At 37.4% G+C, this 18500-nt stretch overlaps 1 protein-coding gene across 1 annotated transcript; it reads left to right on the top strand.

Annotated features, from left to right (window-relative positions):
• The first annotated feature begins 1717 nt into the window (after window positions 1–1717).
• pou2f3 (POU class 2 homeobox 3) lies at window positions 1718–18302 on the top strand. Its single transcript, XM_062433478.1, has 12 exons — window positions 1718–1766; window positions 7088–7116; window positions 8760–8861; window positions 9950–10055; window positions 10501–10589; window positions 11584–11760; window positions 14081–14222; window positions 15431–15564; window positions 16421–16585; window positions 16986–17028; window positions 17308–17422; window positions 18260–18302. The coding sequence occupies exons 1-12, from the start codon at window positions 1718–1720 to the stop codon at window positions 18300–18302; spliced, it is 1194 nt and encodes a 397-aa protein (XP_062289462.1).
• Window positions 18303–18500: the final 198 nt, after the last annotated feature.

Below are 18500 nucleotides of genomic sequence, written 5' to 3'. Positions count from 1 at the left end.
TTACACATGTTTAGGGGAATAGGGCATTATTAATATACCGTGTAAGGTTGTATGTGCTAGAAATGGGTACACCACTATCAGTGAGTCTGCTTGTGGGGTGGGGCCACCGCCACGACAGGCAGTGTCCCACATTGTCCCTCAGAAACATACCCCTTGTCCCTCCTTGGGCTTATTAGCAGGTGGTCACCCTAAGGGTGGCTTTTATTTTTTTATTAGGCTCATGTGCTGTGGTGTGTGCTGTCATACCTTTCATATTTAAACAAACAAAAATAAAATGTTTTTGTCATGATATATACTTCATATGGCCTAATTGTGCGCTGTTGCATGAGTTGGACTAAATGCAATGACATTTCTCTATCTCCCTCCCTCTCTCTCTCTCTCTCTCTCTCTCTCTCTCTCTCTCTCTCTCTCTCTCTCCATACTTTCATATTTTAAATGAGCAAAAATTAAATATTTCTTGTAGCAATGTACTTGATACGGCCTAATGGCCTAATGGTGGGCTGTTGTGTGTGTAAATGTTGGGCCAAGTTATGGCCAATGAAATCTCTCTCTGTGTAATAATTTTTGACTTCATATTTCAGTATTGTAACTAAATGTTGCGGTGATCTACATGATGCAATGTAATCAGTAATATTACTTCATATTTTATTTGTTTTACGTTGTGAGTAAAGTCTGGATCTACAACATAGCCAGTAACATTTATCTGTCAAGTAAAGACAGAGACAGAGTGTTGTGGTGCAATGTTTTCCTCTGAAGTAGAAGTGTCAGTTGCATATTTTTTTTTGTGGTTTCGAGGCATGTTGTAGGTGATTTCAGGTACAATGAGTTAGAGTATAATAAATAAGAACATAACACATTTTTCAGCTGTTCGGAGCCCTTTTAGTTGCCCACCTTGTGTAATGTTAAAGTCCACCCCTGACTTTTTATACAAACCTTTGCTGAACATGTTCCTTTTTGTAAAATAAAAGGAAGGTGAGGATAATCAACCTGCTTATTATATGATAATTTTAACTTACTATCTCAAAATCAGTGAGGGCAAGTTTGGCAAGATACCCAGCTCCCTTCACCACTAACACACACTGAGCTATCTCAGGTGGCGGGAATAATACAAACAGAGAGAGACACACACACAGACACACACACACACTGTCAATGTGCAGTAACCTCATTGTTGTTTTATGCAAACAGTCTGAAGCTGGATAGGACGCACAGAGGCCTATGCAAATCAGCCTATCAGGCAGTGCAGGGTGTACTGCAGAGGTGAACGTTTCTCCACTTAGGAAAATGCCGATGAGCAGCTGTGGATTTCCAAACTTTTTATTCCAACACTAGCTTCTTTTTGAATAATCAGGAGGACACACGGCAGCTGGAGCAGCACAAACTGTTTACCTGAGGTGAGTCACTCCACCAGCAGAGGCTCATCTGTGCCTTTTTCCTTCATTATTTCATGTCTCACCTGAAGTTTTAATTGGAGTTTGTGTGCTTGTGTGCATGCTTCAGATGACTGTGAGAGCCGGGCTGAGGTCTGGTAGTGCTTTATGAATATTAAAACTAGTAATCACAGAGGAGTGTGTACAGTTTGTGCGGTGTTGTGGAGGGGAGGGCGCATTAGAATAAACTCAAGATCATTTTCCTGGGTGGCCTGAGTGCTTCATTGTCCTGGTAAAGTTACAATCCTGTAGGAAAATCAGCTATATTTATCATTACAGATATTAAGATGAGCGCAGACACAGTGGAGCAGTCGGAGGCTGCAGCTGAACAGGCAGGTAAGAATATTTCACCCCGCTGAATCAAGTTTAACAGATGTGACTCGATCGATGTTTATTCTGTTTTACTGATGCTGGAGTTCAACAGAAAGTGTTTGTTTATCGTCTCTACATTTGAAAGACTGTCATATCTTATCTGTCGGAACAAGACGTGTATTATAGGAGGATTTCTATCTTAATTGTCACTTTTAATGTAAGAACAAATGTTGGATTATCTAAGAAATGTCATTCAAAGCTGTGTTCACAGACTTTTGACCGCTTAACTGTGAGAATATATTTGGATTTTGTGTTTGATATATATCAGTTTAAACTTTAATCTTTAAACTTTATCTTTAACTTTAATCACACTTTTTTTTATTTCAGTATAATCTGACTTTTTGAGGTTTTATTGCTGCTCAACAATGCAATTATTTCCATTAGGTGTATTTATTAGCATTTTTTTCTGAATCCACCATACACAGCACACTTTAAAAGCCGCACATTGTTCTTCATACTGATCCACATGATGCCTGATGGGTTACAAAAAATGCCAAACAAGCAACATGTTCACCTGCTGCTGTTTCGTGAGGAGCTGTGTGTGAGCATGCCTATGTGTGTGTGTGGGTACCAGGTATTCCTCACATTGTGGGGACGTAAATCTGTTTACACAGTCATTTTGTGGGGGACTCTCCTCCCTTATGGGGACAAAAAGCCCCCTTAATGTAAATCATTAATTTTAAGGTGAAGACTTGGTTTAAAGTTAAGGTTAATTTAGAGTTATGTTAAGGTTAGGGTCAGACAGGTGGTGGTTATGGTTAAAGTTGGGATAAGTCTCCAGGAAATAATAGGACATAAGCCAATGTAATGTCCTCTGAAGTGATGGAAACACAACTCTCTGTGTGTGTGTGTGTAGGTGTGTAAGTGTATGTGTGTGTGTGCATGTGCTTGGTGGCAGTTGGTTGCTATACCAGGATGCACCAGAGGCTGTTTGCTGAGAAATGCACCCTACCCGGGGGCTGAGGATAGCAACCAGAGTGCAAAACAAAACCAGGAACCAGCAAACAGAAAATGTGGAACTTTTTATTTAAACAATAGCTGCATGCATGAGAGAAGTGAATGGCTTATTTCTGTGGAAGTGTTAAATGTCTATGTTTTTGTCATTATACAGTCATTGAGGTACTTTTTGTTAGTATGTGCTGTCATTCAGATGCAGGTGTCACCATTAATCATGTCATGTATTGTTGTTGAAAAATCGCTTCACCCAAATTCAAAATATATATCCACACTAAAAATCACTGGGTTAAAATTTTACCCAGTAAGGGTCAATATAGCACCAACACAATACTGAGTTAGTTACCCAAAAAGCCAGTCAACACCGTGTGTATCTTTTGAATGTCATATGCACATAGTTTTGTAAAAGAAACAATAATTTTGTGACAGTTTTTAGTTTTAGATCATTTTTATTAAGTTTATTTAGCAGGGACAATGGGCAGTCATTGATTGTCTCACAGTTATTGAGCAAAGTGTGTGTAACACTGTGTCAAAATAACATATTATAAGTTAAAGGACCAGAGTGTAAGATTTAGTGGCAAACTTGGTAGGAACAGAATATAATATTTCTAAGTGTATTTTACAGTAATTAGTGTATAATCCCATGAAAATATGAATTGTTGTGTTATTTTTACCTTAGAATGAGCCCTTTATATCTATACAGGGAGCGGGCCACCAAACACTGGCTCTGGAGAGGGCCTTTTGTGTTTTTCATGAGTTTCACGGCCACCCTAGGTTCTCCTACATGTTTGAAAAGGCAGGGTGAGGGAGAGAGACATTCATTTGGTTGTAATCTGCAACTTCATCACTGATGTGACTAAATCTAACAAACCCAAAGTTGATTTGGTGCCATATTGACCCAAACTGGGTAATATTTTAACCCAGTCTTAGTGTATTTTCTCATTTGATTTCTAATTGCAAGCAAATATTTTTGGTTTGTCCAGGCTTGAAAAGGTGAAAGGAATTTGCTGTGTCATTCTGAATATAAAAAAAACATTCACACGTCAATATGTCTCCTACAATCAAAATCTTTATAAAGGAGAAGTAAAAAGTATAAAAACACTTGACGTGTGTTCGGTGGATTACCCAAATTAACAGCGACATTGTCTCTGAAATCACATTTTTCTGTTTATTTTTTAAATGTAGTTTTTAAATAAGGTGAACCCCACAATTTCATTCACTTCCATTGTGTTTTTGTGGAGACATAAATCTAATAGACAGATTTCTCAAAACTATCAGCATGGATAGATGCCACTCAAGGAAAGTCAGACAATATGATGATGTTGTTGTTGTTGTTGTTGTTGTTGTTGTTGTTGTTGTTGTTGTTGTTGTTGTAATTTGGGTAAATTAATCCTTTAACTATTCAACCATTGATGTGTTTTCAAACTAGGTGATATTTTCTCTGGGCACTGAGACGATGAATTAACAAAATACTGACTATAAAAACATTTTGAATATGTAGTGTTCATATTTACAGCTCGCTTTGTGCAAACCTAGAAATTATATAATACAATTTGTTTTGCTAAATACATTTAGAGGGAAACCTAATTGTTACCTTGATTATGTTCAGCGCAGGTTTTTTTCAAATGAAGGAAGTGTTTTTGTACCACATGCAAGTCACAGGGAGGTTTTTGGGGTAGATGGTAAACATACAAGGTGCAGTACTTTGACACCAGAGACCGAAGTTTGTATCCTGAGTCTCGTGTGTGAGTAGGGTTAGGAAACAAAATCACTTTGGTTAATGTTGAAAAAAGATTTAGTTATTGTACAGTGAACATGTCTTGAGTTGTGCTTCAAGTTTTTACCAATATTTTACTCAGACCACAACTTTTCCCTGTGTCTACAACCATTTATTTATACATTTTTCATCATGATTTCGATTATTTGTCTTTTTATGGTATAGTTTTGTCCTTTTCCTTTTAGTTAAAAACCTTTACTTTATGAAAAAACCAGACAATAGATAGAATTCAATAGATCAATGACAGTGTTTTTTAGGGGGCATGACCTATTGGGCTTACACACTGTGAATTTAGCATAAGCAGTTTCGCATAGAAAACATGATAAAACATATGCTACATAAAAACTAAATGAGATAAAGAGTAAAAGATGAGAAACATACAGGCCAAGTCAAATTAACTGTGAACAACATTTAAAGGTGTTCAATGAAGGGAGTGCTTCAATGATAATGATAATTTACAGTTATTTTCATGCCCAAGGTGCATAAAAGGTAAAAGCAGTTTTACCATGCTGTCAGTGCACCCTGGGGACATGTAAATGATCATATTAGGAGATTCAATATTTATTGTCTTCCACATTGGAATAATTTTTAATTTTCAATAAAAACTGCCATAGCCTCAAGTGAAGCCTGGCTGAGGTGATACTATAGCTCTATCTTTATATTGGCTGTTTGCTGGTTCTGAGCTATGACTGGAAAAGGAGCAAATTGAAATATACTTAAAGAAATCTGGATTTCGGTCATTGTGTAAGAGAAGAAAGGGAAGAAAACATTATCAGTTTCTTTCTCGTATGTGAATATTTTCTGATTTCTATGATAGTGAATATTTTTCGGTTATGAACTGTTGGTCACTTTTGGTTTTGGTAAACAGTGATCAACATGTTTCACTATTTTTCACAATTTTATAGATTAAGTTGATTAATGGAAAAACTAAGCAGATACAGATTAATTGATAAAGCCCTTGTGGAGAGACAGCTTGGGCAGATGTCATAAACCACGGAGAGACATGTTGCTCTCTCTCATTGAGTTTTTTTTTTCTACATTCGGGCCATTTTATTCCTTTACTGGACATAAACAGGAGAAATGATAGGAAAAGTGAGGGGAGCGAGAGAGATGGAGATGCCATTTATCAAAGGCTCCCGGCTGCACTTAAAACAGAAAGTTCATGGTTGTGGTTGTCTTAACATGCCCCTCTTTCTGAAGTTTAGAGATCATAGTGCAGATATAGACTGGAAATATTGACCCTGGGACATTATAATTATTATAATTCTATGTTATGTGTGTAGGCCACCAGACTCCCTCACTTTGTTAAGTTGAAATAACAATTTCAGTTTGAATAGCAACCTCAAAGTTTGTGACTTCCATTTGGGTGCATATTTCATCATACCTGTTAGTACAAAATAGAAATGTACACTGATGTATTGTATACCAATTCCAAACACATTATACTATGACACTTATTAAACAGAACATACAATATACCAATAGTATCTGGTACAGAATTGGGACATAGCTTCAACATTCATGCTGCACAAATGTAATTTGGCCTCATATTCGGGCCTCAAGACTAACTGAAGTCAAATAGATTATTGTGCCGAGGGGATGAGATCGTTCCACTTGTTCTGAGAGCAGTTTATAATAATTCACTTGCAGTCTGTTCACTTTTTAGTACATGATTTTAGGACTAACAGATCGAGACAGTGTGTGTGTGTGTGTGTGTGTGTGTGTGTGTGTGTGTGTGTGTGTGTGTGTGTGTGTGTGTGTGTGTGTGTGTGTGTGTGCGTGTGTGTGTGTGTGTTTTTTTATGGTAGTCAGTCAAAGTGCAGAGCTCCAAACACAGGCTTCCTGCGCTCAGAAGAGCTGATTTGCATGTCTTGATCATTTCCATACTGGAAGTTTGGCTGTGAAGCTGGTTGTGCTGTCCTGCTGGGGCAGTGACATAGTGGGCTGGTGGGGGAGGGTTGGGTTGGGGAGTGAGGGGGTTTATAGGTGTATTTGCATCGTGTGTCTCCAGCAGCTCACTGCCTCTCTCTCACACACACAGTCCCAAAGGCCCCATTTGACATTCAAATGATGTGAGCTTATCCAGCACACCTTTGAACTCTTCTCCTCTATCAACTCTCTCTCTGTCCTCTTGTGTGCTACCTGCTGTACACATAACTTCTTGAAAAGACTTTTCAGAAGTGTGTTTTTTGTGAACACAGCTCTGCGTGTGAGCAGTCAGCAAACAGCGCAGAGAAAAACTGCTCAGCACACCGCTGTGAAAAAGTCAGCTTTACTTTCAGCAGCAGTGTTTGTACATTTTTAATTCAGGTTTGATGAAGTTGTACTTAAATGAGAACATTTAAGCAGCAAAAAGAGAAATATTCAGTGGAGAAAAAAAACTGCAGTACAAAAAAATCACTGATATCATGTCTCATATACACTTGTCAACACTGTTTGAATGCTAACAGACTTCATATTTGTTACTATGTGGTTTTTGCTTTCACTTTGAAGAAGTTGAAAGCCATTAAAAACACATTTTAAACTCTGAAACTCTATTTCTTCTTTCATTTAGAGCAAAACGGACTCAACTTCAATCGACAAGTGAGTAACAAAGTTTTTCATAACTACAAATTCCTGTGAATGAGGATTAGATGAATAAGGTCTCTGTCATCAGGAGGATTTGGACTGTTTTGTTTAACGTGTTGTAAATTTTTCCTCTTAGCTAACATGCTTAGACTCGATAACGTTTGCATCTAGATCAGTGGATTAAACAGGTGTTATGTAGATGCTTCCATTACATATTTCAAGGGAAACTAATCTAACCCACATCTTAATCTTTTAAGCATTTAATAAAAGCAGGAGCATCAAGAGAAAGCAAAGACTTAAACAAACCACCAGGATCCTGCTATTAGAGTTGAGATCTAACTGCTGCAGGAGGTTAAATGATAAGGCAGATGTTACTCTACATTTTTCTTACTGTCAACAGTTATCATGCAAAGACCAAAACGAACACTGTGTTAGACTCCCCCGGCCTGTTTATGGCAGTGAGCCCATAAGCCTATCGGTTTCTACTGAGGACGAATCTTTAAAACAGGGTCACAAATATATATTTACACTTTTAAAAAAGGCTCAGTAATTTCCTAAAACAGGTGGGCACTGCAGTTTTTAGCAAACCTATCTCAGGTAGGAGTGCATTTGTTGGCGACTATTTTCAGCTGTGGATTAATACACAGTTGGTGCTCTTGTTCAGTGGCTCCACAGTTTTTAGAAGCATGAAATGGTCAAATTATTCAGTATTTTACAATAAAAGGCAAAGAAGAAGTATAATAAAAGTATTTCCTGTATTGTCAGTTATCTCATGGCTCCTCAGTTTGGGATCCACTCTTTTGAGTATTTCTGGGGCAGCATTTTTGAACTGAATTAAATAAACTAAATTTCACTTGGTGCAACACTGCACTGCACTGCATTTTGTTTTTAATAGCTTTAGAACAATAATTGAGCCTCATGGCACAGAGGACTAAGATGTTAAACACATGGTTTTTTCATGGGATTTGATGATATTAAGACACATGGAGAATATCACCAGACTTCTTGAACCCTTTGACAAACCTGAGCTGGAATAGTCCAGGTTTCAAAGGACTCACGCAGCTATGTTAGCCTAGAGCTGCGCGAGTGGTACTGACTGTACTATCAGTATCATTGACTATCACTTTTCTCGAGACTTAAGCTTCAACAGACTTTTAGATGGCTAACATCCTCAGGATAAACTACATGCTCTCCCCGCAGATGTCAACAATGACTGCCATCGCTTTAAAACACCTCAAATAGTTTGCAGCTATTTGGATACTTCTCCAAACACTTTTTTTTGGCAGGGGAGGACCTTTCTTTCAGCGCTCATGTTTTCAGGAAGTGCACTGGCTTTCAGGGGGGTAGGGTAGGGGGGGGGGGTTATTTGCATACTGGCTTGCCCAAGGGAAGGGAGAGAGCCTATCACTCTTTGTATCATGTTTAGTGACCAAACTGGTCCTGGAGCAAGTGGACACGGGTGTGTGTGTGCGTGCGTGCGTGTGTGTGTGCTGTCTCCCCACACAGCACACACACAGACAGACACATATAAACATGAACCCATTTACCTTTGAAATTATGTACAGACAATGTTTCCCATCCTCTCAGTTTGACAAAAAAAAAACCTTATCCATTTTTTAAATTATTTGATCTAACTGGTTGTGCTTTCCATGTCTCAGATAAAAACAGAGGACATCAACGACTCACCTCATTCAGCCTCCGCACTGAAGACATGTCATCTGACGCAGAGCTCTCCATTGCCTGGCGGTCAGCTGACTGGGGTAGGACATAGACTCACTCGATATCTGCATTTTAAATACCATTTAAAGAGGAACTCCACTGATTTTACACACAAGGATCCATGGTAATGCTTTATTTTAAAGGAAAGGTTCACAATTTTTCAAGAGCAAAAATATGTCTAAAAGTTTATCTGAAGATAATATGAGGCTTCGGCCGTCTGAGTTAGTCAAATAAAGTGGATATCTTCCACAGTTAGTCTTTTTAGGAAAGAAAAGTCTCTCTTTGTGTCTCAACGTGCAGTGTTTTCCTGTTCAGCTGAAGGCTCATAACAAAAAGGGGGTACTAAAAAGACAGTAACGTTGAAAGATATCTACTTGATTTGACTAATTTTGATGACTGAAACTTCATGTTATCTTCAAATAAACTTTTAAATACACGTTGGCACAGAAGAAGTACTGTGGATTTTGTTCCCCCAACATTTACATTGTAAGTGAATTATGACAAATGCAGTATGAACAGGAGGAATGATTACAGCAAGAAAAAACATGTTAATGTTCATATTGTCACCTGACTAAAAAAATGTTGATGTAGCATTTATGAGCAACACACTATAATGTAGTTATGAGCAGCCATAGGGACATTTTGAAGTATTTATTAATGTACAATATTTAACAATCATTATAACTTCTCCCTTATAGACATATTTAATTTACAACCATGTTTTACTATACTGTCATTCATTATCTCTTTACACACCAGCTTCTACTTAAGATGCCCACAGGAGGAGTTATTGACAAACACATTAACAGACACTTGTATCTGCTAACAACTACATTATAGTGTGTTATAGAGACATTATAAAAATGTTTATATGCTCATTATTAATGCTAATTGAGGGATGTAAAGTAAAATGTTATCAGCTATAAATTAAATATAAATTTTATAAAATATATAATACTGATAAGGAACCAAAGAACTGGTCTCTTATAATACGGACCAGTCAGCAAGACTTTATGGCGTTGAAGAACTTGTGTTATCGGCAAAATGTCCTTCAAATATGAAAAAAAAACTTATTTTTAAAAAAATGCTTTAAATAAGTAAATTTTATGGTATTTGTCTTATGTTTCAGGAGCTCACCTCTCTCCACACCATGCAGCAGCTGGTTCTGATGCCCCCGTCTCACCTGTCGTCTCCTTCCCCCTTCCTGCTCTCCCAGAGCCCCACCAGCCACCAAGGTAGAGTCTTAAACATCCACCGATGCTCTAAATGTGCATTAACTCAAGTCAATTGAATTAAAAGTTGTAGCCATAAAAAAACAGACACATGGCATCTTATATTTATGTGACATTTTTACTAACTTAGAAACTAAAAGAGAAAAGTAACATCAGGGCTCAAAATGATGACAAAAAGATAACAGCAGTGTCCTTATTAGAGTGTATATTTTAATTTCTTTAACTGCTCAACCAGAACTGGCACTGGTTGAATCATGATGGTAATACATCATGCAGTAAAAGACGAAGAAAGCAGCAATGCATATACACATTAGGGAGTGTTATAAATATTATAAAAAAGATTTCTGGGAATTCTGTTGAATTGACAAGATCTGATATCTTCATAAAGGAAAAGTCTTGTTGTCGCAAAACAGATTATTGATTAATAATCTGCTGTTTTTCATTGCAGCCCTTCTGCAGCAGAACCTGCTGTCCCTCCCTAGCCAGAGTCAAACAAGTCTCCTTCAGCATCAACCTGGACTTGCTCTGACTCCACAGGTAAATTAAGACCACTTCCTGTCTACACACACACACACACACACACACACACACACACACACACACACACACACACACACACACACACACACACACACACACACATCGGTATAAAGTATAATACACCAAGAACAATGTTCAGGCAAAAGCAGGGAAGAAGAAGACTTCTTATTCACAAACATGGATGTGAAATACCCCAAGAATGAGCTTTTGGTGTTTTCTGAGAAGGAAATGCTTTCAGCACATTTGTTAAGCAAATAAATTGTGGTAAAGGTGTGGTTAGTCAACGAAAACATTTTTCTCAGGAGTTTGTAGAGAGCAAAAAAAGCCAAAAAAGGTGAATATTGGAATTATAGTGGAAAGATGAAACACAACTCCAAATGGTGACAATGTTGCTCTGTAACTGCTAGATGTGGAAATTGTTTGCCACCAATGTGATATGTCAGTGTTGTGTTCACAACTTTCTTCTTATTCCCCCTAGTGGCCAATAAGTCAGTTTTTGACATTTGTGAAGTGTCCAGAAACACGACTCCAAATTAACTCCTAATGTTGCTCCATATTTGCTGGACATGTGTAAGCAAACGTTTGCTCACTTGTCAACTTAAAATGTCATGATATGACAGGGTTGTGTTGTTTCTGCTGCCCCCAAGTGGCCAAAAATATGTTAATTGCGGTTTAAAGATAAAATTAGGGTACAGAATTGTACTATTAGTACAAATGGTTGGAGTACAAACATTTACTTGCTAGAAAGAGGGTTACACCTATACAGGACCATTGCCTGCTCCAGTGATAAGCTTTTGTTCTGCCAGCAGTACATTCAGCTCTTTGTACAAATGCAGCACTGCCAGCCACATAAATAAAATTTAGATAAGTAAACATTGATCCTGTAGACACATAATGGTAATTTTTGTTATGCAAGACAGTAAAAACCTCATTGCCTCTTTTATTTCAGTTGGAAACTGAGGATTATTTCTGTGATGTATTTCTGATCCAGGCCATGAGTCGCTCAGGTCTGGCAGGACCGTCTATGGAGAACCACATGGACATGTCCCATCTGCAGATGCCCAAACACATGGCGGTACCAGCACAGGAGGAACCCAGTGATCTGGAGGAACTGGAGCAGTTTGCCAAAGCATTTAAACAAAGACGCATCAAACTGGGCTTCACTCAGGTACTGAAGAGGACCAACACCACTAAGTTTTCCTTGCACGACATTTACTTTCACACCTAAGAAGTCTTTGTATCCTGTATCTTCCAGGTTGCTCTATGAGGTCGGATTTATGGTTCTTTCTGGAGCCTTAAAAGAAATTATCTGCAGTGCTTAAGGGTGTTTTCACATCTGCACATTTTATTTCAGTTAAATTAAAATCTAGTTCATTTTCCCCTCGAAGCAATTCACTCTGTGTGATTCAAAACAACCACACTGAGACCCTTTAGAGGAGGTGGTCTTGCCCCAAGTTGGCAATTACTAGGATTTTACTTAACATTGTAACATTGTTGTACTTTTACAATATCATATTCTCTACTAATACTGTCTTAAACATTTGTTACTGCTTTTCCCTAAAAAACTTTGGTTAATCTTGTAGACATACTCAAAAGATTCAGTGCTGCTTGAAAGCTTATGAACACTTATTTCTGCATAAATACGACCTGAGACGTGATTAGATTTTTTACACAAGTCCTAAAACTAGATAAAGGGAACCCAGTTAAACAAATGAGACAAAAACATTCAATGTATTTATTTATTTATTGATTTATTTATTTTCTATCTTTCCTATTTGTGTGAGGCAAACGTATGTGAACCCTTGCTTTCAGTAACTGGTGTGATCATCTTTCACAGCAATAACTTCAACAAAACATTTCTGGTAACTGTTTATCAGCCCTACATGTCAGCTTGGAAGAATTTTGGCCCAGCCCTCCCTACAGAACAAACGTTGGTGGGCTTCTTGGCATGAACTGCCTGCTACAATTCCTTCCACAGTATTTCTGTAGAATTAAGGTCAGGACTTTGACTCAGCTATTCCAAAACATTAACTTTCTTTTGCTCTAACCATCTTTTGGTAGAAAAACGTCTGTGTTTGTTGTCGTCGTTTATTTTCATGACCCATTTTTTATGTTAGCATAAGGTCATGGATGGATATCTTGAAATTTTTTCTGTAGAATTTGCTGGTGCAGCTCAAAACTGAAAGCTCCATCAATGCTTGCAAGCCATCCTGGTTCAGACGCAGCAAAGCAGGCCCAAACCAGGATACTATCACCACCATGTTTCACAGATGGGATGAGGTTCTTATGTTGTAGTGTAGTGTTTGCTCACTGCCAAACAAAACGCTTCTCATTCAAGCCAAAAAGTTTGAATTTGGTCTCATCTGTCCACAGAACATTTTTCCAGTCGCCCTCTGGCTTATCTATGTAGTCTTGAGCAAACGGCAGCAATGTCCTTTTTGGACTCGCAACTCGGTTACACGGAACATACACACCATTGACATTCAGTGTTCTCCTGATGTTGGACCCATGAACATTGACTGTAGCCACTGCAATAAAGGCCTTTAGTTTCCTAGATGTTAGCCTGGAGTCCCTTGTGACCTCCCAGGCTATTACATGCATTGCTCTTTGTGTGATCTTTGTTGTCCAACCACTTCTTCAGAGGGTAACAGTGATGTTGGATGTCTTCCATTTCAACACAATCTATCTGATAGGTGACTGGTGGAGTCCAAACTCTTTTAAAATGTTTTTTTTAACCCTTTCCAGCCTGCCGAGTATCAGCATCTCTTCCAAGGTTGTCAGAAATCTTGTTTTTTTGAGCCATGACACACTTTCACCAACCTTTCTTGTGAAGCTCAGACTTTGACAGTGAAGACCCAGATTTCTCTTGTTTAAATAAATCAGGGCCTCCCAGACTCAAAGATGACTGTCATCCCATTGATTGAAACACTTGACTCTAATTTCTCCTTCAAATGAATTGATAATCTTAGAAATTCACATACTTTTGCCTCACACAAATATGTAACATTGGACAATTTTCCTCAATAAATAAACACACAAGTGTAAGATTTTGTAGTTATATGTTTAACTGATGTATCTTTATCTAGTTTTATGACTTGTATTGAAATCTGATCATATTTATGCAGAAATAGAGCAAATTCTAAAGGGTTCACAAACTTTCAAGCAGTACTGTATATACATTTTTACAGAAATCAAATTCAATTTTCATAACAAAGATATATATAGTATTAAGGGTTTTTATTTTATCCTAAAACTAAAATTGCACTGATACATTATCATGTACTTGAACTTTGGAAAAACAAAAAAAGTACTCCTTTGAGTCCACCTCAAACAAACACATGATATGTGGTTGAAACCCTGGAAAAATCAGCAAATTAACCTTAAGATTTCTTTCCCTTTCCTATATTAGGTAATTGTGTTTTATGCTTGCATCTACTTTGACTTTTGCATCAGAGAGTGATTAATGTTTTATTTGTGATCTGTCGCAGGGAGATGTGGGCCTTGCAATGGGAAAACTGTACGGCAATGACTTCAGCCAGACCACAATCTCTCGCTTTGAGGCTCTCAACCTCAGCTTCAAAAACATGTGCAAGCTCAAACCTCTGCTGGAGAAATGGCTGAGTGACGCAGGTACAACACAGGAACTGCCATTTTATTTTTTAATTACTGCTGATTATTCTGGTTTGATGTGAGAAGGGATTGAGGAAAATGTAAAATCCAAAAAGTTGTCTATTTGAAGAAGGGTTTTTAAACTTTCTTTTTGCTATAACTCAAAGTATTTTACACAATTTATTATTTAAATACCACAGAAAAAACGTACATCTTACTATCAGTATCAGTTCTAAAATGATAACATAGGTTTATGTATGCATACACTGACTGAGTTTTGCATTAGCAGGTTATCAGCACTGACTGAGATGGTTAATGTGTTCCCAATAATACCAATAAACCAATTATATTTCTATATTTTGTTTATATACATATAAACAAAATATAGAAATATAATTACATGTAACTTTTTTTGTTTAAACATTTTCTGAAAGTGTCTTTTTGAAGTTAGGCAGGTAAAACCACCTTGTTGAAAAAAATAGTTTGACACTTTGGGAAATACCCTTATTTGCTTGCTTTCTAATACTTCTATGAGAAGTATGCAAACTGCGAAACTTCAGCCACGAGACGGTAGACTTAGCATAAAGACTGGCAGAGAGAAATAGCTAGTCCGGCTGTGTCCAAAGGTTAAAATAAAACCTGCCTACCAGCACCTCTAAAACCTACTAATTAAAATATTATCTCTTCTTTGTTTAACTCCTCTTAACGTAAAGTGTAAAACGGTCGACAAGTTGTGGTTTGAAGAAGGGTTATGTAGGGTACTACTTCCTGGAGTCTTAGCCGGTTGCCTGGCAACCTCACTGACGACAATACTCCAGGTTTAGTGGTACAGGTGAGGTAAGCAGGTTTTCCTACCTATGGACAAAGCCAAGTAGTTTTTCCCCCATAGTTTTCATGCTACACAAAGGTAACTGGCTTTTGGTTTTAGCTTCATATTAACGTAATTACAGACACAAGAGTGGTATCAATTTACCTAACAATTTGTCTAACTTCTTCAGAAATTAGTGCCGATGTTCTGCAAAAAGTAAATGATTGTATTTTTCAAAATATCAAACCTTTTCCTTAAACACTTTGATAAATAGCACAGATGCACATAGGTCAGCTTTTTAACTGCTTGTTATGGCTGAATAGGAGTCAAACTAAAGTCTTGCTAATGCTAACTGTTACCTGATATTATTGCTGTTTAAAAGTGATGATGAATGTCCATGTAATATTTGTTTCTACATTAGAGAACTCACCTTCCGACTCATTGAGCAACCCTATCTCTCTGCCGCCACTGATGGAGGGCTACGGACGCAAACGGAAAAAGAGAACGAGCATCGAAACGAACATCAAGATGACTCTGGAGAAACGTTTCCTTGATGTGAGCTCAAGATTGATTCAATATAAAACCATAAAAAAAAAAGATCTAGTTTAACTTAAAACATCGAGACAACATTAAATATGATTTTAGTAATTGTGAGCACATTAGCATGCTGATGGTAGCATTAAGTACAGTCTCACAGAGTTGCTAGTGTGGCCATCTTTGTCATGTCAGACAATTTCAAATTATTATTATTATTATTTACCATTATTAAATATATTATAGACTCACAGGGCATTGTTTCTATTCAAGAGTGAACATTGTTCCTCGTTTACAAACCATTTATAAACTTAACCATTAATATAGAACGTTAAACTTAAATGTGCTTGTATAAATGGTTTTTCATTAGTTAAAATAGTTTATGATTTAAAATTATTTTTTTCTTTTCATGTTTTTTGAAGACCCTAATGATCCTAATCTTAGTGATGAAAATAAGACAATTATCGACAACTCTGTAGCTCTTTACAGCAACTGTTTTGGTTCACTCTCAGTGCTTTCATATTGAGGCAGGAAGCTGTTTTTAGAGAAAAAGCTCTAAAAACCCACTGAACTCCCTGCTCAGTACCAAATGACAGACACAGTTAGCTGTAGACTAGCTGTTGAACATAGTGTTTAGCAGCTAAAGAGGCAGATATTTCCTGCAAAAACAGAGATAAAAACAGATTGAATATTATACTTATATTCACCAGGTGGACAGAAACATGACTCCAAATACATGATATGTCAATGTTGTGTTCACAACTTGCGTCTACTGCCCCCAAGTGGCCAACAAAGCAGTTAATGCAGGTTTAAAGATTTCAAATGCTAATATTTGAAGGAGGATATTAAATTATTTTCTTTTTTTTTTGGTTTTCAGAACCCCAAGCCCAACTCTGAGGAGATAACTCTGATCTCAGAGCAGCTGTCCATGGAGAAGGAGGTGGTTCGAGTTTGGTTCTGTAATCGTCGTCAGAAGGAGAAGAGGATCTACTGCCCGGTGGCTAGTTTACCGGTCAAATCACACAGCTACAACTCCAGAATGGTTAGCCACAATAACAATCTACTAGTAACTCTTGAAAGAAATCATTTAAAATTTAAAAGAGACAGTTTATGCAGTTTTTGCAAGTGAACAAAGTTTCTTAGCAAACATGACAACAAGTTTCTTGCACACTTAAGATAAAAAAGTACAAAATGATCCTTACATTATTTATGTCATTGCAGCTGAAGAATAAATAGACCATGTAACATTAAACCATCATCAGTCTTATTAAATAAATATACAATTTCCCATCCTTTAGTGTGTGAAAGATTTACTTGATTTACTAATGAAATTATTAAACGGCAAATACAGCTTATTTAGGAGATTTTTGGTTATACAGCAACTATATGCTTTAGGTCTGATGTAAAGTTGGCTTTATCTGATTCATTTTCACACTTTTCAGGCATCAGCATCCAGATCCTACAGCCCTTTGGCTTCAGGCGGAGGCAAGTACTGTTTCCGCATTTAAATACTGATAATGAGAGGTGGAAGAAGTATTTCGATCTAATAGGGCAATGTAAGAATACTCCATTTAAAAACTGTACTTAAGTTAATATATTACACTTCATCGCAGCTCAAACCAAAATTGGATTTTCCACCATGAGTTTTTTCCTAGTATCACTACATAGTGTGAGTGCTGCTGTGGATGATCCATGTATGTGCCTGTATGTTGGTTTCTACATGTTTATGCTTATTCAATAACATGTTGGCCTTTTTCCTTCCAGTTTCATCAAATTCCTCTCCAAACAGCGTAAGCCGTGAAGCTTCTCCCAACGGTCTGTCCACAGCCTCTGCCTCTTTAACGTCACAGGTCAACCCAGCTTCCTACGGCTCACCGGGGTATGAAACCTTCTTTTCTCTCACAGTTTGTTTTTACAATTCTGCAAAAGCAAACAAGATGTGACATGTTAAATAGTGAACAAAATGAGAAATAGTGAACTTTAGAGGTGACGTAGATGTAATTTTGAATTTTAGACAGAGCCAGGCTAGCTGTTTTCCCCTGCTTCCAGTTTTTATACTAAACTATGCTAACAACAACCAGACTAACATGAGATTAATATCAATCTTCTCATTTCATCTCACTGTAATATTTCATATGACATAAACTGAAGCTGCATTAACAGGTTGTTATAAGTGGCAGGATTAATCTGATTTATGCTTCAGTGAAAACTTTATGCTTCAAAACTGTCATGACAGGTCTTGATGTATCATTGTGGATGTATTGTACGATAACTGGGTACTGGACTCAAAAGATGGCACCTATTCAATCAAATGGGAATTGCTCACCTGGTGCATGAGCCAAATAGGTTTCTAGCTTCAAGGTTGTGCGGCCCACTGTAAATGCAAAGTAGTGTTTCTCCCGCTCGGCCCACAGACTTTACATCAGGATGACATCACACTCTTTAAAATATATTTTCTAGGCTCAAGGAAAGTTTTACAAATATCAAAGCCTTTTTTTCAGTTGGAGGTGTCCATAGACGTCTCATGCTTATTTGCTTCCTGGCAGAGAGTTAGATGAGACCAAATGAGCAAGAAAGCAAATAAGCATATTTCTCAAATTTGCAAACTATTCCTTTAAATTAATTATCAAGACTTTAATTGCTGAATTAAGCAAAACTTTCTGTTACTTTTATCTGTTTAAGTAATAATCCTGTGATACTCCCTTTGGCCTTTCAGGTCCTGGTACCGCACGTGGAACGCTGCTGCGTATCACCACTGAGAAACATCGACTGTATCATATGAAGCCTTTGAAGATTGTTTTGTTTGAGAAGGATGTACATTGAAGATGTGACTGAGTCACACAATATCCCTGTAATGAGGGTTGTAATTATTACAGGCCAAACCTTAGACAAACTTGTAAGACATAACAGCAGCAGTGGAAGACTTTAAGACACCACAGTGCTGTCAGCACTCACGC

Source organism: Scomber scombrus, chromosome 14 (genome assembly GCF_963691925.1).
Source record: "Scomber scombrus chromosome 14, fScoSco1.1, whole genome shotgun sequence".
NCBI lineage: Eukaryota > Metazoa > Chordata > Actinopteri > Scombriformes > Scombridae > Scomber > Scomber scombrus.
This window is presented reverse-complemented; position numbering and strand designations above follow the sequence as displayed.